Below are 23,938 nucleotides of genomic sequence, written 5' to 3' on the forward strand. Positions count from 1 at the left end.
AATTGTCTTTGGCCATTACTAGTGATATGTCAAAATCTGACATATCGAGAGAGGAGATGAGTTTATAGGATTCTGTACTTAGGAAGAATCTGTATGGCCTTAACTGATCTTCACATGTGTTGTTGTTTTCATAACTTTGCCAGGTTTTACCTTTATCAAGCCAAGAGAAAGGATGGCTGATCTTCTGTCCGCACCTCCCTTTCTACCTCAGATAGAATAATTGAGTGATGTCATTCTATATAATATCTTTTCCTGATTCTCTCTCTTGGAATCTTACCCATGCACCATGCTGCCTTTCACATGGCATGTACCTGTGGGGGAAAGGGGGGTTCCCAGAAGACCTATGGGCAAAGTCCTATTAAATCCTAAACCTCAAGTCAATCAAGGAATTGGAGAGACTCTCAGTTCTCCTACTGTCTTTATTCTCTCAAACTCAGCATCGTAATAATGTGCGTGATCAGCCTGACAAGGCAATATTGAGGATCAAAAAAATATTATAAATTATAATTATAAATATAATTTTCTAGAGAGACTTGGAACCTATATATTATGAAGGAAATAAGTAAAAGCAGATTTTAACTTAGAGATAGAAGGTATAATCACCCTGTAGACTTATTCCAGAGATTGTCATGTATCATAATATTATAGTAATTAAGGGATTTGTCAAGATATTTTTCCTTTGGGCTCAAGAAATTACTATTATGTTCAGTTAATAATATTGCATCAATCTCACATCAGTCACACATTCAGGATAGAATTTGAAAATGACAACCTTCCTGTCTTGCCTTACCCTTTCTGAGAGATTGCTCAAGGGACACGGGCTTTACAAAACAAATTTCCTAAGACAAAACCAATGTTGGTATTAAAGTCTTCGTGAATTACCATCAGATGGATTTAAGATATCTAGGAAATCAATGAGATAAAACTGAGAGTTCAGAATTATGTTCAGCTGATTTTTAACAAGAGTGCCAAGACAATGAAATGGGGAAACAAATATTATATTTTAACAAATAATGCTGGGAAAACTAGACAGCAGCATGCAAAAGAATGAAGTTGGACCCTTTCCTTACACTATGCATAAAAACTAACTCAAAAGGGATTATAGACCTAAATGTAAGAGCTAAAACTATAGATGGGTACTGCATAAATTAAACAAGCATCAGAAGAGAAATCATCTCAAAGCTTGCCTTTCTTTGCTGTCATGACATTTCTACATTGTATTGTTATGTGTGATGAAAATGGATTCTTTTCACAATCGCAAGCGTTTGGCACAATGGTTGGATAAAGATGAAGTGTTGAAACGTGGTAGAAAACCAAATATTCATCAAGAAAAGCTAATGGTGTGTGTTTGGTGGTCCAGCACTGGTATTATCCACTACAGCTTCATGAAACCTGGTCAATCGATTGCAGTAGATGTCTAGTGCAACCAATTGGATGAAATGATGACGATGCTGTGATTAAGCAGCTGAGATTGGTCAATAGACACAGGCCAATTCTCTTGCAAGACCACCAGTTGCAAAAACGCTGCGCAAATTACAGAAGCTGCACTTGGAAACTCTCTGTCATCCACCGTATTCACCAGACCTTGCACAACTGACTGCCACTTCTTCCAGGCTTTAGACCACTTCTTGCAAGGAAAAATATTCAATTCTCAACAAGTTGTGGAAAACACCTTTGGCCATTTCATCGCCACTCGCTCTCCAGGCCTCTTCGCTGCTGGCATAAACAAGCTACCATTAAGATGGCAAAACTGTGTCGATAGTTTAGGCGCATCCTTTGACTACTTGTACTGCTTCTTGTTTGAGATATAATAAACTAAACTTTTGATTTGAAATTGGACATTTTATATTTAATGATCTAATAATTAGGAAATTCTCTAGCTACTAACTCAACTATTGAGTTACTAAGATTGTTAGCATTGAGTGGGTCCCGCTCTTCAGGCCCTGAGTTGTGTGATAATAATTCAGTTCTTTGTGATGGAGGAATGGAAAGAGAGATTGGAAGAGTATTAGCCAGAGATGGAGGTATTAGCCAATGATGGGAAGAACCACACAGCTGAGGGCCACCTTGAGGGTCGGGGTCTCAATTAGAAAGGATCTTGGGGGAAAAATTGCACAGGATGATTAATGTTCTTGCATTAGCAAGAAGGTCAGCAGGTCAGGATTCCCAGATGTGGCCACGCGTAGTTGATTGGTGGAATAGGGGTGCTAAACCTATTCCATGAAATGTTCTGTGAGCACTAGGAGGATCCATGTTATGACTTAGGCACTTTGCATTGGGAAATTTATTTTGAAATATCTCACTATGACCCTAGAAATCTTTTTCTTTTCTTTTCTCTTTTCTTTTTTGTTTTGTTTTCTTTTTGTTATTTTCCTGAGACAGGATCTCACCCTGTCCGCTGGGCTCTAGAGTGCAATGGCCTCATTGTAGCTCACTGCAACTTCAAACTACTGGCCTCAAGTGCTCCTCCCACCTCGGCCTCCCAGAGTGCTAGGATTACAGGCGTGAGCCACTGCACCCAGCCTAGAAATCTTTCAATAGCCATTTCTGACATTCCGATTAACATTTATTCTTTAAAACTGAGGACAAAATTTTCATCTTTAAAAAAATGCATTGGATTCAGTAACTAATATAGTTGCCAAGTTGGCAGGTTAGCTTTCTTGTTATTTATATATTCATGAAAGAGACTGATTCACCTTCCACTTTAAACATGAGACATGTGACTAACATGTGGCAACTCACAGATGAATGAGGACTAGCCAGGTTACTGCTTATTGATTATTTTGCAGGATTTCTAGTCTTGTGGGGATCATCTTAAGGCCACTTTATAATTTGGACTTGGTCACTATTAGCTGTTCAGTTGTGTACATTATACCTCAGACCTAAAGCTCATGTTAGAATGACTTGTGTGCTACTTGATTGCTCCTCTGTCACCATTAGAAGGAGAACCCAGGAATAAAATAAGGCTTTTAAAAACATGATAATATGAAAGGTAGAGCAAAACATGTAGATCTGTTCTAGAGTAAGATGGTAGAAAGGGTGTTCTAGAAATGATCTGTAATTATATCTTATCAAAGGAAGATTGGGAGGAAATTCAGGATCATGTGGGTTTCAGCTGAAGACATAGGGAAAGCCTGCAGTGTGGGGTTCTCTGGGTTGTGTTCCACATCTCCTCTTCCAGATTCCCAAATCTTTTTGGGCTGTTTGGAAAGTCTGGATGATTTTAAGGTATTATATAAACTGCATACCATCATGTTAATTATCAGATATATTTATGTAGGCATTTGGTGTTTCTAAGTGTGTAAGAAAAACACATACTCCCAATAGAGATGGAGAAGAGTGTAAACAGAACATCAAACTAGGAGGCAGAGTTAAGTGCCATTAACAGACTTCTTGACTTTGGCTAAGTAAGTGATTTGGCTAAGTGATCTCTGTGAGTGTTCTGTTCAAATTAAGATATGGAGGGGAAGGCTGGGAGGTTGGGGAGAGCAAAGAGGTGAGTGAATTAGATTGCTGAAGTTCATTCCACCACTAAGACACTAAGGTTCCTTCGGGAACCTCTTTGAAGCTAGATCTATTGTTCTTTTTTTGCAATGGGGGTGGAGTGGCTCTATGACGGTTAGAAAAGTACATTAAGGTTAGGGGCCAGCTGTTGTACTGTCAAGTCTCAGTCTGTTCGCATGGTCTTGGAGTAACTGAGAGAGGTATCTTTTCTTCTTCCATCGGAGTGTCATTCAGGTATTAGATTGCTTTATTGAAATTTTGTTTCCACTTTCCCTGTAAGAAAAAATAAAAAGAGATAAAATCATGAGAGCTTTATAGCACGTAAAGAATTTACGAAGGCTAAATCAAGGCTTAATATATATTAATATTTCAAAGGGGTGACTCTCAAAGTTGTTGTCTCTGGACAGCAGTATCAGGATCATCTGAGAACTTATTCAAAATGCAAGTTCTCAGACCCTACCCCAAACCCACTGTATCAGAAACTCTGGGTGGGGACCAGCAACCTGCGTTCTCTCCCAAAAGCCCTCCAGGGGATTCTGCTGCCCATTACAGTTTGAAAGTCACTGCCCTAATATTGCTGTAGCTACCAGGTGGGGAGTCTTTATTGGATTGCTTAGAGACTAGAAAGGGCAAGATCTTCCTAACGTGGAACTCAAGGACTTACTCAGCTGCACAATACCTCAGCAGAAGCCATCAGCAGGGAGGTCTGAAGTCCATCTGAAGTCCAGAGCTCTTGACACCTTTACAACTTTCTATTCTTGGGAAGGCAGAGCCAACACCTGACAATCGGTGTGCTCAGGGTGCAGGCCGAGATCCAGGTTCACAAAGAACCCGGATCCTTTCTTTACCCAGCTTCTTTCTCCCCATGAAAGAACATGATTATTGGAATTGTTAAAAGAGCATGGATTCAAGTCTCACTCTGACAGGCCCTTATCTATCTGTGAGAACTTTGAGAAACTTCATTCTACAGAGCCTCAGTTTCTTCATCTTTAGAACTAATAATACCTTCTGCAAAGCATTGTGTGGTTCATGTGCCTCACATAAAGTAGGTACTCAAACACTAGTTCCCTTGCTCCCTGGGTACTGAGGGCTGATACTCAGAACAGAATGGGACTGGCCACAGCCATTCTGATTGATCGATGTTCATATTGTACCAGTTGTTAATTATTTTACATCAGCCTTGCTTATGTAAGGCTGATTTTCTTTCTTTCTTATTTCTAATTGACACATAATAATTGCATATTATAAACATATATTCTTATAGGAAAGATGTGGGTAGTCTTATAAACACAAACCTAGGGTAGGTTTAATGTTTATTTAAACAGATTTTAAAAAGTTAATATTTAAATTATTGACAAAATAAGACATTGCAATTATTTTCTGGAAGAGTAAAATTTTGGCAATATGGCTATTTCAAAGAGATAACCTCTAGCAAGATCTCTTCTTGACATTGCCACAGGAGCCCTTGTGAGGAAGTTAAATGAAATGCCAATGATCATGGTGCATGACTCAGTCTAATAAGACTGACAGGCCATGACTGGGTGCACTTTGTGAGCAGCTGTGGAGCCCAGAATTGACCCACAGCCCCAGCTAGGTGCTAGGGGGTGTTATGCTGCAGCTTTCTGGATGTGCCTTGTGTAGTTCTTTGGAGTCCTGGAATGCAGTTTCTATAAGATTTTTTTTTTTTTTCAGCAGGGTATTGGTACATTAATAATTTGCATTGCCACCTTGACAGCTTTCTCAAACACAAACTCCACTGCATCAAGCTTTGATTTTCATCTTTGCTTCCAAAAAGTGTGTTCTAAAAGAACACTAATTGATTTGCCCATTAAAATATCATTTAAAATCTCCAATTCTGGCCGGGCGCGGTGGCTCACACCTGTAATCCTAGCACTCTGGGAGGCCGAGGCGGGTGGATCGCTCAAGGTCAGGAGTTCGAGACCAGCCTGAGCGAGACCCCGTCTCTACTAAAAATAGAAAGACATTATATGGACAACTAAAAATCTATATAGAAAAAATTAGCCGGGCATGGTGGCGCATGCCTGTAGTCCCAGCTACTTGGGAGGCTGAGGCAGGAGGATCGCTTAAGCCAAGGAGTCTGAGGTTGCTGTGAGCTAAGCTGACGCCACGGCACTCACTCTAGCCTGGGCAACAAAGTGAGACTCTGTCTCAACAAAAAAAAAAAAAAAAAAAAAAAAAAAATCTCCAATTCTTCAGTCCCTTGTCTGTTATCTGCCGATTTATCTACTTGGAAATTTCAGTGGCTGCGGACAAATGTGTAAAGCAGTCAGCTATCTTCTCTGCAGCCCAGGTGCAGTTTTGTACAAACATCAGTGTTTTGGCAGTTAAATTCTGGTTAAATAAAACCACAGAAAATAAAGCATAAGAGAAACAAATGATCTATAACTCATTTTCTCTGTATTACCAAGTTTCAGCCTTCCCTTGATTTTTTCCTAAATGTGGGCCTGTTAGAAGGCACACATTTTTGGGGATCAGCTCATCCATTAGTGGAAATTATATGCCCTATAATTTGTATTTCTTTCATAATCATATAGCCTATTTTTCAAACTTAGCTATCAGTATTTACTCAATTTGTATTTTATTTCTCTTTAATTCATTTATTAAAATATAAATATTTGTATTTTATAAAATGTAAATATTAAAATATATTTAAAATATTGAATTCCAAAATTTCATCAGCCAACATTTCTCAAATTTTAGTTCAAAAGGAACAGAAGATAGATTCTCTTCTTTCAAATATTGTACATGCTATGTAGGAAGGCAGAGCATACCAAGATTAAAAAAAAAATGAAATAAATTTTTGAAGTAATAAATTGGTAGGTGCTAAAGAGTAGATTGTAAAAATGAACAATGTTCAAGGGGAACTAACTAGAAAAATGAACAGAACTAGGCAATGCTTCCTGAAGGCAGTGAAATTTATTTGGGGTTTTGATAAAAACAAATTTGGATTAAAGTTTTGAGGGGACATGTTAGACCAAGGGGGTAGCTGACTTTGGTGCAGGGGAAGGAAAAAGACTTTATTTCAGATAATTGTAGAACCATTAAAACAATTGGCTTTGCAGGGGCGGGGCACGGTGGCTCATGCCTATAATCCTAGCACTCTGGAAGGCCCAGGCGGGAGGATTGCTTGAGGTCAGGAGTTTGAGACCAGCTCTGAGCAAGGGCGAGACCTCATCTCTACAAGAAAGAAAAAAGGTAGAAAGGAAGAAAAAGGAAAAAAGGAAGAAAGAAAGAATGAGCTATGATGATGCCACTGCACTCTACCCAAGGTGACAGAGTGAGAATCTGTTTCAAAAAACAAACAAAAAAACCACAATTGGCTCATTTCTTCTTACACTCTAAGATTTAAGATGAACAGAAAAATGTACTTAACAATCAATCTATTATATCTACTTCTCACTTTTTTGGTTTAATTTATTGAAAATCTCACTTATATTTTCTTATATAGCCTCAAAATGATTCTAATATTGACTTTTTTAAAATGTGTTTTTCCCCTAAATTTTACTTGCTGAACCATTTTTTATCTACATAATTTTCATTTACATAATTTTTGGCTTTGTTTTCTTATATGACACTAAATAATTGCAGACCAGGCAAAGTTTGTATACTGACTAAATGACTCCCTATCTACCATCTGTTATTTTTTTTTTCTCTCCTAAGTGGAACAAATTTCCTTCCCAAAAAATTTACTGCAGTCACAAACTGCTGTTTATGGTCATTTTGCAGATAAAATTCCGTAAACTGAAGTTAGCGCTGACATTTTATAAGTGCTGTCAAGTCAATGCTGGGGAACAGAAACCAACATCTCACTGTGTTCTCACAAGTGGGGACATTTTTCTCTGCTTATTAAGGATGGTGAGAAATGGCTGGATTAAAGCAAAGAAATATTTCAATGATGCAGAGCAAAGGTGACTTCCTGTTTTGTTTTTTGTTTTGTCTCCTCCTCTCAATGAAGGTTGTGTTTTCTGACATTCTGCAGTCCCCTTGCTCAGTGACTTCCTAAAAGGGCACAGTGCTAGGGCCTCTGCAGGTCATGCCATTTCCAATATGCGCTGAAAAGGGAGGGGGTGGGGAAGAGGCGGGGGGAGGGGCTCATTAGTTGAGAAGGCAGACCAGGAGGGGATCTGTTTTCTATTTTCTCCTCCAGATTGAACTCATCTGGAGGGAAAGGGTTTTATTGTTGTTATCATGGTCCTTATACCTGTGTGGTGTCAATTTCCTACACGTTTCTTTCAAGTGTTAGGCAAAATTGCTGGGGAGAAGAGTTAGATAATACATGCCATTTTATTTCAGTAAGCAAAATCAGAAACAAAAAAATCTAAGTGCTGTTATTTTCCACTTTTAAGCTTAAAAAACAAAACTCAAAAGTTCAAATTCCGCAGGGCAAAGAAAAATAGAAGAAAAAAAAAACCGTTCCTTGCTTCTGGTGGCCTATTTATAATCATGCACAGCATTTCTTCTCTTTATGAAAGGCAACTCCCTCTAGCCTCCCTAGTTATTAAAAATACAGACGTCTGTAGTCCTCGCTGTGGGTTGAATAAGGCTCCACCACTGCTCACAGGGGTTTGTGTTTTCTGCGACTTAGACATTTAAAGTGACATTGCTTATGCCTTTCTGCACAGCCGGTGATCGCAGAGGAAAAGCTTCAGTTTGCTTAAAAGTAAAACCTCTAGGGAGGGAGCGGCTCGGTTGGGTTCTCTAGTGGGGACTGGGGAGACTCCTCCGTGGGGAATTGGGGGGTCTCTTGAGTGAGAGACCCGAGGCTCATCTCTGGGGGGAAGGTAGGCTCCCCAGTGTGGGCTGGGACAGAGGAGCACTGCTTGAGTTAGCGCTCTCTTGGGTCCTGGCACCCCCAACTGCTTCGCAAGGCGTCCCCTCCTCACAGCCTCCGGCCCGCAGACCTCTCCCCTGAGCGCCCACTCCCTTCCCGGGAAGAGGAGCAGGCGTGGGAGGGCAGGGACTGCCCCCGGGGCGGGGCCCCCGCTCGTCCCCGAGGTGGGAAAGGAATGAGCTGCGGGGTCCGTGGCACAAACCTCCCGGCGAGGCTCCTCCCGCCGGTCCCTCCTGTTAGCGACCGTCGCAGCAGCAGCGGCTGCAGCTCACACTAAGAATTAGGTCTTTTTCAGCCTACAAGACTTGCAAACTCTTAACTGCACCCACTCTCCTATTAGGAGTTTTTCCCCCATTGGGTTCTCTCCTCCTCCCCCGTCCTCCTCCTCTTCCTCACGTTGGAGAATTTAATGCTTCTTTAGGACCTTTTTGTGATCCAGGGGACGTGACACCCCAGAGCGCCAACTACCTTAGCTGAATTCTACTTTTGTTTTTATTTCTCCCTCGCTTCCTCCCGCGTTCCTCCCATCTGATTGATCTGCGAAGTCCGATGCTTCTGCCAGAGGGAGAGGAATAAATAGATGCTGCTGCCCCCGAAGGCTTAGACGTTGGGAAAGAGCGCTAGGGGCGGCGGCCGGAGCTCGGCGAAGCTCGTGGGACCCCATTGGGGGAATTTGATCCAAGGAAGCTGTGAGATTGCCGGGGGAGGAGAAGCTCCCAGATCCTCGTGTCCACTTCCCGGGGGGAGGAGGAGACGGCGGAGCGGGCCTCTCGGCGTCCACGGCGCTGCTGCACCCAGCCCCTGCTCCAGCCCGCTGGGATCATGGTGTGCGGCCGCGCGGGAGCGATGCTGCTGCTGCGGGCCGGGCTGCTCGCCCTGGCTGCGCTCTGCCTGCTCCGGGTGCCCGGAGCCCGGGCTGCAGCCTGTGAGCCCGTCCGCATCCCCCTGTGCAAGTCCCTGCCCTGGAACATGACCAAGATGCCCAACCACCTGCACCACAGCACCCAGGCCAATGCCATCCTGGCCATCGAGCAGTTCGAAGGTCTGCTGGGCACCCACTGCAGCCCCGATCTGCTCTTCTTCCTCTGTGCCATGTACGCACCCATCTGCACCATTGACTTCCAGCACGAGCCCATCAAGCCCTGCAAGTCTGTGTGCGAGCGGGCCCGGCAGGGCTGCGAGCCCATCCTCATCAAGTACCGCCACTCCTGGCCGGAGAGCCTGGCCTGCGAGGAGCTGCCGGTGTACGACCGGGGCGTGTGCATCTCTCCCGAGGCCATCGTCACTGCGGACGGAGCCGGTGAGTCTTGCCACCGCCACCCTCCCCTGGCCCCGCAGCCTCCTCACTTCTTGGAGTCCTTGTTACTCACCTTTACTCTCTAATTTTATCTTTTCTCTTTGGATCACGTATGTTAATCTCTCCCTTAACCACTCCTCTATTGAGCACCAGTCTCTCTTTTTAAAAATCTCTCCCACCTTCCAAACGGATGCATTGTTGCGCTCTATTCTAATAGGTGATCTTTCTGCCACACTGTCCTTCACTCCCATCACACTTCTAATCCATACTGATCTTCACTTTCAACTTTTTACATGTAGAAGTAGCCACGTTTTGTATAGTGATGCTCTTTTCTTTTAAAATTTGTAATCATTGAGTTTTCTTGCCTGATTCTTCTGCAATGTCAGTTATCAGGTTTCTATGTCTTTTAGTGTTTTAGCTGCTTGGTAAGATTGTATGGAGAAAACAGAAAACTGAAGCTCCGTTTTTCTTCTAATCATGAAAAATGCCAAGATAATTTCAGTAACCTTACTCCAACCCACAGATGTTAGTGGTATGTGTTTGCTCAAAATCCAATTTGAGCAATTACCTTCACCTTAAATTTCCCCCTCCTTTCGATGAGATAAATTGTTCTTCCATTCCTGAGTGAAACAGCTGTGAAACATTGCTATGTACTGCTAATTAGCTTCTGTGGCTTGCTCCAGCCATAGAGCTGGCAGACTGAAATTACTGGGCTCTTCCACATGCCCTCAAATCATTTTGTAAATGACATATAGAAAAAAGGAATTATATTTAAGGTGTCTTATCATTATACACTCGTGTAATGTTATTTTAAATCTCACCCCTTGTCCCACTCTCATATTCTGCAAATAACTTGTCATTAATACCTTATTTCATGCCCTTTTTCTGTGTGTGCCTCAACCACACATTCATTTCAATCTTTCCCTACCATAAAACTTTATTGCAGTTCTACATTTAATGGAAGCAACCACAAGTTGTTTTCTCACCAGTGTTTGGTCTAATTATAATATTCATAATTCTAAGACCCCAATTAAACCTGGTTCACTATGGTCCATCTAATTCTAACTCAATATCCTTCCTACCAACTAACCCAAACCTCAAATTTTATCCTTCATATACTTCGAAAATAAGACAATTTCAACATTTTCTAAACTAGTGGTCCTCTTTGAAACCCTTGCCAGATAAACTCTCTTCTTAGATGTGTTGACTTGGTTTTCTTCATCTCTGTTTATTTCTGGGCATCAGCTTTCCTTCCTCTGCCTCTGTTTGCTCAGCCTAGGCTCATGTCCCTAGTCCATTTCTAGGTAATAATTCTTAGCTATCAGGGAATTGATTTGGAAAGATTGCTTTCTGTGCACATTGACTCATTTAACATAAAGTGAGAGGGGAAGGGAAAATAGCACAAATAGCTGAAAAACCAAAACTAAACAGAAGGATTTCGAGAACTTTTTGGTGGTCACCTCAGTTTATCATTTTTTGAACATACCTATTGTCTTCTTGCTTTTAATCAAGAACCAAGAGCTGGTTGCATAAGATAATCAGTAAGAAATGTATTCCCTATTACTCTTTGAACTCAAAAAAGCACTCTTGAGCCTTTGTACTCACTAAAGTCACAGGCTCTGCAGACTGGGGAAGAGCTCCCTGCAGTTGCTGCCCTGGTTTGCCAGGCACTTAGAATCAGTTAAATGCTGGCGCTCCTCTCGGGCCAAGGGCTAGGAATGAGGTGGCAGTGGTTCACACTGAAATGCATTCCTCCCCTTAAAGGACAAAACTTGCTCTTAAATCTCTCTTAGAGATGGACCTCGAATGAGTGAGCTTTGGCAAAGTTAATGGCTCTTAAAAAGCCATAGTCAATATAAATGGGAAGCAGTTTAATTAAGTGTCCCTGAGTTACCAATCACTGTGGACCAAATGTGGAACAATTGCCTCATTGAAGCACTCAAATAGGACATGCATGGAAACAATTTGTCAGTTCACGGGACCTGCTTTCTGAGCTGCTTTAAAATACCATTATATTTGCTTTGTTGACAGCATCCTTGCTAGAAAAATAAGTAGAGTTAGGTGGCAGTTGTAATCATATCTTAGTGACGGTCTCCCTGCCCCTACTATAACCTTCAGTGTGAACCAGAGACTGTGGTGGCAGGAGGAGCTGAAGGGGAGGTGGGAATGCAGAAGGGAGGGGTGGATTCTAGCCTAAAGGGACCCCTGGCTTCCAGGGCCAGCTTGTTGAAAATTACATTCCCTATGCTGGGTCAAACTGTCAGACACCTGGAATTACTTAGGAACTACCGCATGTGGCCAATTTAATTTACAATGCAATATACTCCTTGGTTCAGTGGGATATGATAGTTCGTGAAGCAGGCTTTTCCCCCCACCTCCATTCGGATATAAACAGAGTTCCTGTGTCTTATGACTAAAATCTATCCAGCTAGATATGAACGTGAGGCCTCCCTGAATAAAATGGGACAACCTTTCATATTCCTTCAACACCAAGAGGATTTTCAAATCCTGCCATTCACAGGGATCTGTCCTCTCATGGTATATCATGATCCCATAAACAAGCTTAGGACATTTTACAAAGCAAGGTCTTAGTAAAATGGAGTAATGCTTCAAACTACCTTTGCTTCCAAAAACTAAGGGTAAACATACTTTTATTCATATAAAGAACAGGTTACATCCTGACCATTACTAATAAATTTATATCAAGTTTATTCTTTTCACACATTTTATATTTACTATAGTGTGGCTACATATATAACTGCTTTATCTGAAAACTCAGTTCAATTTAGGCATTCAGCCAGTTGATTATTACATTTAGTCAAACCTTTAATATTGCATGGTGAGTAAAGAGGATGGGCTTGGAGTCGGGCAGACCAGGTGTTGAATCTTGACTCTGCCCCATCCAGAGCAGAGCATCAATTGTTGCTATTGATCAATAGCATCAACTGTTGCTACTGGAAAATTACATAATGTCTTTGCTTCGAAGTTTTATCTGTAAAATGAGGACAAAACTGCCTACATTCCCAAGGGCATGGTGAAGATGAAGCTAAATTGAATATAAAGCACTGAGTTTAGTACCTCGTACATAGTAAGCCCTGAACAAATTGCTTTTGCTATTTTACTATTATTATCATTTTTATATCAAATTGACCAATTTTTTTTCTTTTCTTTTCTTTTTCTTTTTTTTTTTTAAATGATTATATTGATAGATGCAGATATAGCCTAGAACTTTTATCAGTTCATCTTTGGGAAATGCAACGAGCTTTACACTGAGACCTAACTGGAAAAGCAGATCTTATTTCTTCTGAATGTATAAAGTTAATATTTCATCTTACACAAATCAACCTGAACCTCAGGCTCAAGAGCAAATCCCTTTTGGGAGTGACAGAAAAAAAGAATGAATCTGATGGATATGAGTTAATTACGAACAGTTAATCTCAGAAACCCAGAAATCAAGCATTTAAGAAAATTTACAGTATGATCATTCACAGCTATTTCTACAGCACCTACAGTTTACTGTGCCAGGGGCTTTATAATCACTTCTCAGTCGTTGCTGGTTTCCGTGGTAGCGCTAGCTTGTCTCCCCAGCTCTTGCTCAACACGTTTCTGCAGGCCGCCTCTCTCCTGCCAGGGCTGCGCCAACTTTCACATGCAGGAACTGCTGTTTAATCATTTCTCCACTCTCAGAGGAACAGGCAGTCTTTTCTTTAGCCCTGGTCTGTAAATATTTGAGGGGCCAAATACCAAGAAGGAAGAAGACTTATTTAGTGTGATAGAAGGAAAATGGCATGGAAAGGAGGAATGGAAATTTTAGATTAGGACTAGAAAGACAACATGATTCTGAGGATTCTTCATCATGTAAAATGCTGAAAGGCATTCTGGATGGGGTATGGAAGGGTTATGTCAGTGCTATGGTATTTCATTTTTTTAGAGCTAACCCAATTATCAGTGATAATGGAATCTTATGTAGTCCCCAAATCTTATTTTAATAATTCACTTTTATCTCATTCCCACCAAATCTTTAAATAGTTGTTGCTACAAATAGCAAAATTGACTAGGTTATCTTTGGCCTTTCTTTCTACTTAGTGTCTAGAAAGAGGAGACAGAGATACCATATGGACATATAGTTTTGAATAATTAAGAATTGGCTACATTTCTTTAACTTAGAGAAAACCACAGTTTTAGAGTTATAGGCCCTTAGTTGGAATTCTAGATTTGCCATTGATTTTTGTACGTTGAGCAAATCACTTGACTTTGACATCGGTTGGGGATCGTGAAAAACAAAAGAAATATTCACATGAGGCGATTGGGTTTTTTTTGTTGTTGTTGTGTTTGCTTTTTTTTTTTTTTTTTAGACAGAGTCTTGCTCTGTTGCCCGGGCTAGAGTGCTGTGGCATCAGCCTAGCTCACAGCAACCTCAGACTCCTGGGCTTAAGTGATCCTCCTGCCTCAGCCTCCCGAGTAGCTGGGACTACAGGTGGGTGCCACCATGCCCAGCTAATTTGTTCTATTTTTAGTAGGGATGGGGTATTGCTCTTGCTCAGGCTGGTCTCGAACTCCTGACCTCAAGTGATCCTCCTGCCTTGGCCTCCCAGAGTGCTAGGATTACAGGCGTGAGCCACCATGCCCGGCCAATGTGAGGTGATTGATAAATGGTAAGGTATGATATAAATGTTCAAACAATACCATTGGGGAGAGGACATGTCATCCTTAGTGCAGGGATCACTAGCAACAGAATAAATGCTAGCAACACTTAACATGCTCTAGACACTGTCCTAAGCATGTTATGTAAATTCACTTAATTCTCATAGCAGTTCATGGGACGTACTATTATTCCCATTTTGCAGAAAAGGAAGCCGAGGCATATAGAGAAGTTAAGTGACTTGTTCACGTTAATATAGCTGGTAAGAAAAACAGGATTCAAACCAAAGCCTATTCTACACTATGCTCCCTCTCTTATTAAGAAATATGATTCTTCAGCTGGGTGTGGGTCTCTCACGCCTATCACTGCAGCGCTTTGGGAGTCTGAAGCAGGACGATCACTTGAGCCCAGGAGTTTGAGGCTGCAGTGAGCTATGATCGGGCCACTGCACTCCAGCCTGGGCAACAGTGAGACCCTGCCTCTAAAATTAAAAAAAAAAAAAAGAAGTGATATGATTCCTAACTTTCTAGAGAATTCGTGTCTTTTGCCCATCAGATTGTAGTTAAAAGAACAAAGTTTTTTCATTGTATTTTGAAAGCCCATTTGTATATGGCTTAAGAGAATAAAAGGCAGCCCTAGATAATGGATTCCAAGAGATAAGAGATTACTACTTCACTGCACTTTTGAGATAGCGGATACATTCCAGAGTCTCATGTCTAACTTGGAGTCCCTCAGTCTCAGCATGCCCCAGAGTGAACTTATTTTTGCACCCTTACACACTCATTTTTTTTAGTATTTTCTATATTGTTGAGAGGCACCATCGTACCCTAGGCCTGGGAGTCAGCATTGATTATACCCTTTCCTCATCCACCACATTCAATAGGTATCCTGTGCTGGTGGATCTACTCTGAATCAAATTTCCTTCCCTATCTCTTTAATGCCACTTTCATAATTTGGACCTCACTATCTCTTATGTGGACTATGCCACGGGATGATAATTGGCGTCCTTACTTCAGGTATTCCCCCTCCATATTCCAACAGGACAATTTTTCTGAAATGCAAGTCTCTTGCTTAAATCCTTTAGTATATATGCCTCTGGTCTTTGAGATCTCATCCCTCCCTTTCTGTCTGCTCACACCACTCTATATCAGCTACACTGGAGGACTTGTAGGTCTCTCACCCGCCATGTTTCAATATTCTTTATCTGGAAAACCCTCCCTACCTTTCCTAGCTCCTTTAGGTCTCTTCTCCTGGAAACCTCTGTGACCTCCACTAGAAATCCTTGGGGCATAAAACCTATTAATATCTACTATTTTAATTTAGGATAATTTTGTTGGTAGAATTCCTAAGTTTAACTTTCTGGAAATGATTATATATATTAAATGAATTATAATTAGAAAATTTTGGTTTTGTCTCTTACAATTCTAACAGTTGTCTTCTAAGCATTTTTAAAGGTATAGAAACATTTTCCTGTGAATAAGAATGAAAGACGGAAAACACTCTCACTGGCTTAGCTGTTTCAAAGGGGTTTTCCTTTTCCAGGAGAAGAGTTTTATTTTTCATTTTTATTTCAACCTTTGCATACTAAACATTTTAAATGTGGACCAATATAATTTCTTAATTTACAGGGAGATTATTTTCGTATAAACAGTGTTCATTTTATCACATTATTCAGGAATGACAAGAGCATTGGCATGTTACTCTAATACTTGGATACATTTATCATAAATGTAAATACAGTGTTTGAATACAATAAAAGTAATTAAATTGTTTATGCCCAAGTTGAGCCAAATATTTTAGAATTAGTGTTTGTTGCCTGATTATTTATTTGGTGACTGCTATCTTTTCTTGGATATAGCTTTTTCAATACGAGCTGATGATTACTAAGCCTGGGAAAATAGTTCATTAATTATAATTGTGTTATTGTCCTAAGACAATATTAACTCCTTTTTGTTTATTCTGGATAGGACTTATAAACAAAAAGGACAAAGGAAGAATGCTATTTTCTGTTAGAATAAATAGAGACACAAAATTCATTTAGCATAAAGTATTAATACAGATATTCAACTTGTATAAAAGTGCTGAGTTGGCATGTCAATAAGAATCTATCACTAGGCACAGCCTCTCTCAGCATGGTGCTCTGCTGAGGCACTCAGTGTTATTCATTAGAGGCTGCTTTCTTAATTAGAACACAGGAGACCTTTATCATCACCATTTTCTGCAATTACGGCATCATGAAAAGAATCAATGGCAATTTCTAATTATTGCCACATCTATTAATTGCGCTGGCTTGAATAGTCCCTGGACAGTAGGTTTCCTTTCTGAAGAGCTGTTTAGTCTGCAGTGAACAAAGGGCATGAATATGCTTTCTGAATGCTTTCCTAGGCACTAAGGATTTAAGCATATACTAGTACAGTGTGATGCATGTGTGTGTTGAAGAGGTGTGGTTGGTTCTTTTTGTCATCAAGTCACAAGTGTTGGATGAATGCCTAATATTTGCATAGGCTTTATGGTGATAGGATGCTCATCGTTTACAAATTTTGTGAAATTCAAAGAAATTATTTATTAATATTAAATCCTGAAATTGTATGCACAGTTGAGGATTCAAAAGAGCATCACCCTTCAGTCACATGAAAGAATAGATCTCATCCTTATTCAATCCACAAATGATAAGAGTACCAACCTCATGACACTAATAAGAATCTACTTTCTCCAGACACCTAGGTTTTACCCAAATCAAATTTGTGACTGAATTAGATTTTTTATATGGGAATTCTTTAAATAATAGGAAATATGTTATGGTTTTTTGTTCTATCTCTTTTCAGATTTTCCTATGGATTCTAGTAATGGAAACTGTAGAGGAGCAAGCAGTGGTGAGTATATCATTCTCTTCCTGGTGTTCATTCATGATCAGATTAGTCTTTGGTGTAACCTAGATACTCAAGTCTTATTTGGAGAAATTTGAAAGTAAACTTAAAAAATTATTTCCTTATTTATATCAATTAAAAAAATTAACAGATAGTAAAACTGACTTTTTCTTTTGGTATAGTTTGGTATACATGAATTTCAATGCATGTATAGATTCATTTCACCACCACTACAATCAGGATACACAATTCCATCACCCCAAAAAACTTCCCCATGCTATATCCCTTTATAATTACAAGTTTCCTCCACCCTTAACCACTGGCAATCACTGATCTTTTCTCCATCACCATAGCTTTGTCTTTTTGAAACTCCACATAAATGGAATGAAAGAGTATATAACCTTTTCAGATTGACTTTTTTTCACTTAGCACAATGCCTTTGAGATTCATCCAATTGTTGTATGTATCATCTATTCCTTTTTATTGCTGGGTATTTTACTACTTGGATGTATTACCATTTGATTATCCATTTACTCCTTAAAAGAGTATTTGGGTTGTTTCCCAGTTTTGAGCAATCATGAATAGAGCTGTTATAAACATTCATGTACAGGTTTTTGTGTGAACATAAATTTTCATTTATCTAGGGTAAATGTCTAGGAATAGGATTGCTGGGTTATATGATAAGTATATATTTAACTTTATAAAAAATTGCCAAACTGGTTCGAAAATGGCTGTTCAATTTTGCACTAGCAATGTATAAGAGTTCCAGTTGCTCCGTATCCTGGATAGCACTTGGTATTGTTATTTTTTTTTTATTGTTAGCCATTTTTTATTGTTAGCCATTTTAATAGGTGTATAGCGATGGCTCATCATGGTTTTAATTTGCATTTTCCTAATGGTAAATGATGTTGCATATTTTTTCATGGGTTTATTTGCCATCCACATATATCCTTCTTGGTGAAGTATCTGTTCAATTCTTTTGCCCATTTTAAATTGGGTTGTTTCTTTACTAATAAGTTTTGTGAGTTCTTTGTGTATTCTGGATACAAAGAACTATCTCTTGGTTTCATTCATTTCCTCTATTTTTCTGTTTTCAATTTTATTGATTTCTTTCCTTCTTGCTTTGGAGATTTAGTGTATTTTGCTTTTGTTTTGTTCCTTAGGGTAGAAGCTTATATTATGTTTTGAGACCTGTTTTCTTTTCTAATATAATAATGTAATGCTATAAATGTTCACCTAAGAATGACTTTAGCTGCATCCCACAAATTTTGATAGTTTTTTTAATTTCAGTTCAAATATTTTATAATTTCTCTTGAGATTTCTTTTGATACATGCATTATTTAGGATTGTGCTGTTTAATTTGTGGCTATTTGGATATTTTCCTATTGTCTTTGTTATTAATTTTTCTAATTATCATCAGAGAACATAACTTACATGATTTCAATTCTTTTAAATTTGTTAAGGTTTGTTCTGTGATGCAAGATGTGACCTGTCTTGGTAAATATTCCCTGTACACTTGAAAAAAAGAATAGTTATTGGATGGAATGTTCTTTAAATGTCAATTCAATTCAGTTAATACACTTATTTCATTCTTTTATATTCTTGCTGATTTTATGTGTACTAGATCTATTGATTACTAAGAGAGCAATATCTAGGTCTCCAAATATTATTGTGGAATTTCCCATTTCTCTTTTCAGTCTGTTAGTTTTGTTTCATATATTTTGAAGGTCTGTTGTTTGGTGCATACACATTTAATGTTTTTGATGTCTTATTATTGAATTGATGTTTTCATTATGTAGTATCCCTCTGTCTTTGGTACTTTTCTCTGCTCTAAAGTCTATTTTGACTGATAATAATATAGCCACTGCAGCTTTCTTTTGATAAGTGTTTACAAGGTATGTCTTTTTTTATCCTTCTACTTTCAACATACCTATATCATTATGTTTTTTTTTTGTTTGTTTTGTTTTTGAGACAGAGTCTCACTCTGTTGCCCAGGCTAGAGTGAGTGCCATGGCGTCAGCCTAGCTCACAGCAACCTCAAACTCCTGGGCTCAAGCAATCCTACTGCCTCAACCTCCCGTGTAACTGGGACTACAGACATGCGCCACCATGCCCGGCTAATTTTTTCTATATATATTTTTAGCTGTCTATATAATTTCTTTCTATTTTTAGTAGAGATGGGGTCTCGCTCTTGCTCAGGCTGGTCTCGAACTCCTGAGCTCAAACGATCCTCCCACCTCGGCCTCCCAGAGTGCTAGGATTACAGGCGTGAGCCACCGCGCCTGGCCTATCATTATGTTTTAACTACGGTTCTTGAAGACATCATATAGTTGGGTCATTTTTTTTTTTAAATCCATACTGCCAATCTCTGTCTTTTGATTGATATGTTTTGACCATTTGCATCTAATGTGATTATTGATATATTTGTATTTAGATTTATAATTTTATTTGTTTTCTGTTTGTTCCTTTTTATTCATATTTCCATCTTTCTTTGGGTTGGATGTGTTTCTCTCATACACACACATATTCTTGTGAGATAATGTTATATTTTTTTCAACCATTAAATATTTTTTAAACAACTCAGGAGAAGAATAGCCTACTGTATTTATACAGATGTTTATAATTTCAGTTGTTCTTCTTTCTGATGTTTCAGGCTTCCTTCTGAAGAACTTCCTTTTAGCATTTTTAGAGCAGTTCTGGTGGCAACAAATTCTGTTTTGCTTCACCTGGAAATGTCTTCATTTCACCTTCATTCCTGAAGGATATTTTCACTGGATATAGGATTCTGGGTTGGCAGTTCATTTAGCACTTAAAAAATATTCTGCTTATTCTGGCTTTAATGTTTCTCATGGGAAATCAGCAGTCATTCAAATCATTGTTCCCCTGTAAGTTATGCATCAGTTTTCTTTGGTTGCTTTCAGTATTTTTTTTTTTTGTCTTTAGTTTTTAGCAGTTTGATTATCACATGTCTGGACATTGATCTCTGAGTTTACCCTGTTTAGGGTTAACTGAACTTATTTATAAATTTATGCCTGTTGCCAAATTTGAGAAGTGCTCAGAAATTACTTCTTCAAATGCTTTTTATACCACAGTCTCTTCTATGATGACATGAATGTTAGATCTGTTGATATTATCCCCACAGGTCCCAAAGGCTTTGTTCATTTTTTACTCTAATCTTTTTTCTCTGTTACATAGATTAGATGATTGCTATTGATCTGTCTTCAAGTTCATTGACTCTTTCCTTGGTCCAGTTTTTATTTGTTACTGTATTTTTTAAAATTAAAATTTCCATTTGATTCATTATATTTTGTATTTCTTTGTTAAGACTTTCTATCTTTCCATTCATTTCAATAGTATTCATAATTACAGTTGGGGGCATTTTTATAATAGCTACCTTTTTTTTAGTAGAAATTATGTAGTTTTATTTATTAAAAATACCTAAATTTTATCTTTTAAATGAAATTAGCATTGTTTCTCAAGTCTTAAATACCCCAAACTCCTCTTCTCATAAAATCTTTTTTTTTATTCTTATATAATAGCTACCTTAAAGTCATTGTTGGATAATGACAACATCTGTGTCATTTGGTTGTCTTTTCCCATGCAAGTTGAGATTTTCCTAATTCTTCCTATGTAGAGGAATTTTGGATTGAATCATGGACATTTTGAATATCATGTAATAAAGCTTTGAGTCTTATTTAAAGTCCTATGGAGAATGTTGGTATTTTTATTTTGTCAGCAGTCAACCTTGTTAGATTTATGCTGCAAATTCTGACTAGTATTCTATGGGTTGTGATTTCAATGTCAGTTCCATATCCAAAGACTTTGCAGTACCTTCGATATCTGTCCCACATGTGCACCACTCGGTGGCCAGTATGAGATCAGAGCAGTGATCTATCCCCTAGTTCAGTTTTCAAAGTCTGTGGTATACTGTTTCATGTTAGATTCACACATATTCAAGGGTTGAGCCCAGTAGTTGATAAAAACTCTTTGAGATCATTTTCCAAGCTCCTTCCTCCCTGCGATCTCCCTAGCACTTTTTCGTTCCTTGGAATTCCCCCTTTTGGTTCTTTGGCCACAAAGCTCAGGCTTTTTTTTTACCCCACTCTGCAGTTTACTTCTTGTGATTGCTGCTGCATCTGGGGCCAAGTGGTGGGAGGACAGAGAGAGAGATAAAGTAATGGGGGGTTTGCCCCAAACTCTTGGAATCTCAAGTTTTCCAATCAGGGAGGAAGGTTGTCCTTCATCAGAGTTTTAGGCTCCTGAGGGCCTTCCTTGCTGCAGCTGTTGCTGTTATTGCTGTCCCAGGATGACCTGAGGGATGGCGTGAAAGAGACGGAAGTGTTAGAAACCCTTCCCACCTCTTGAGCTAGAACTAGAGAACTTCTCCTGGAGTACTTGTTCTGCACAATGAGCACTTTCAGGAATTCAGGCTGTGTTGAAACCAGACTGGTGGACACCAGAGGAGGAAAAATGATGAACTCACTATCAGTTTGATGGTGCTGGTTTTCTTCTCCAATCTTCCTGCTACAACTGTATTTACTTTTCAGGGTTCTTAAGTAGCTGTTTCATGTATTCTTTTCAGGTTTTATGACTGTTCAGTGGGAGAAGCAAGATGGAGTCCACTTATTCCATCCTGCCATAAAATCTATAATGTATGACATACGTGCAGCAAAGTGCACAAATCATAGAAATGCATTTCACAAAGTAAACACTTTCTTGTAATCACCACACAGACCAAGATATATAACATTGCCAGCACTCCAGGAACCTTCAAATCACTACTCTCTCCCTTGTTCCTAAAGGTAACCACTAGCAGGAATTCTAATACCATAGATTAATTTTGCCTGATTTTGAAATTTATATGAACAGAATTATACAGTATATACTTTTTTGTGTGCTTGTGGCTTCCTTTGTTGTTCATTATGCTGTGTACAGGAGCAGTTTTTCATTCTCACTGTTCTACGTAGGATTCTATCATTGAATGTACTACACTTCATTTATTCACTCTAATGTTCCTGGATATTTGGGTTGTTTCCAGTTTTTGTTCCTATGGCTACTGCTGCATTTATTTTTATAAGAATATGATATTAATAACTATACTTAGTTACTATATATTTCTTCCATTTCATTTCCCTCTAGTAATTTGCACTGATTTTGGTCAGTATGTCCTTCCTTGTGAGGTGTTTTATATGTGGAAACAAAACATTTACTTTATCAAGTGGTAAATAAGTTTGAAATGTCAAGTTTCATTAGATAGGGACAGTTTTTGCTGTTGACTTCCACTGAATCTTATCAGGATGACATGTCTCCTGAGGCAATATTCACCAAAAAGTGTCCCCAATAAATCATTATCTTATTAAAAACATAAGTGAATTAAAATTATTTATTTAGAATTATTTTGTTACTCACTTGCTGTAATTGAGAATGTTTTCCAGTGTCATAACATCAGTTGGAAATCACTGGTTTCCAGCAATGGTGCTGTTTTAAGGATCACTCCTATTATGTTTGCTCAACACAAACCAAAAACCTAATTTGTATACTAGTGCAATTGGTGAGTTAACATTTCTGGCCAAGGGCATGTGTATGCTATCAATTTGTCCAGAAGTTATGGTTAGAATAATACAGTGCTTTAATGTGGGAAAGAGAAAAGACAACACATCAACACTATAAACAATATACAAAAATAGTTAAATGTAATGTTCTTGGAGTCAGTGTTTACTGTTCCTCTTTTTAAAACATTTCCTGTTCTCTTGTATAATGGGAGTGATGAAAACCAACAGGCAAAACCAAAGCTCATTTTGTTTGTGAAAAAACAAAACAAAACACTAACATATTCACATGTTGTGAAAAGAAAATATAATTGGTTCACACTCAAAATTTTATACTTTGGGAAATGTAACAGCTGAGGTTGATCATGATAAAGCAGGAAATGAGGAAGGCACAAAAACATTGTAACCCACATAATGACCTCTTTCCAAAGTGTCAAGCTGTTTCTGTCTGGAATCTGAAAAAGAAATTCTTTCTCTCTAGTTAATTTATCCTTTGCCTCAAAGCTTAACAATTTTTCTGTTTTCTTTTCTTTTCTTTTTCTTTTTTTGGAGACAATGACTCTGAGCAGCTTCCAATTTGTGAGTGTGTTTTGTTGTTCCAAATCCACTATCATAATAAGGAATAGACCTTCTCTATTTCCATGGCATGGAATATGGAGAAAAACAATTTTAGTTCTATTCTGTTGAGTCACTGAGCTATCAAATCAGCACAGAAACTTAAGATAAATAGTCAAAGGAAAAGGTATGCTTTTTATTAAAATAATTCCAAAAAAATAATTTTCCTGATATGGAGAAACCCAATTTTAGTCCTATTCCATTGAGTCACTTGAGCTATCAAATCACAGAAAATTAAGGCAGATATTCAAGTGGTTCAATGATAAGCTGTGCTTTTTATTAAAATAATTCCAAAAAATGATTTTCCACATTTTCTACCTTGTGATCATAACCAATTTTGTGAGATTTTACATTTGAAAAACACAAATTTCTCCAGAGAGGAAATATGGTTAGTAAATTCTGACACTGATTAACTTGTACGAGCATGACCAAATTCTCTGGGTCTGTTTCCAAATATAAAATCAGATTGCATTGATCTCTGAGTTCCCTTCTGATGTATCTTTAAATTAGGGAAACGTTGGCAGTGTCCCCCAGTATAAAGCAGATCTCTCCCAGGGTTTTCACTAACCTCCTCCCGACCCTGCGTGGCTGCTGAGTAACTGGAGATTCCTG

General features: G+C 38.7%; 1 protein-coding gene across 1 annotated transcript in view; it reads left to right on the plus strand.

Annotated features, from left to right (window-relative positions):
• The first annotated feature begins 9,123 nt into the window (after positions 1-9,123).
• Positions 9,124-23,938, plus strand: part of FRZB (frizzled related protein) — a 30,029-nt gene continuing 15,214 nt past the window's right edge. Inside the window, exons 1-2 of the mRNA XM_069491882.1 lie at positions 9,124-9,656; positions 17,121-17,168. Coding sequence (XP_069347983.1) covers positions 9,179-9,656; positions 17,121-17,168 — 526 coding nt within the window. The 5' untranslated portion in view covers positions 9,124-9,178. The remainder of the gene's footprint in view (positions 9,657-17,120; positions 17,169-23,938) is intronic.

This window comes from Eulemur rufifrons, chromosome 1 (genome assembly GCF_041146395.1).
Source record: "Eulemur rufifrons isolate Redbay chromosome 1, OSU_ERuf_1, whole genome shotgun sequence".
NCBI classification, from domain to species: domain Eukaryota; kingdom Metazoa; phylum Chordata; class Mammalia; order Primates; family Lemuridae; genus Eulemur; species Eulemur rufifrons.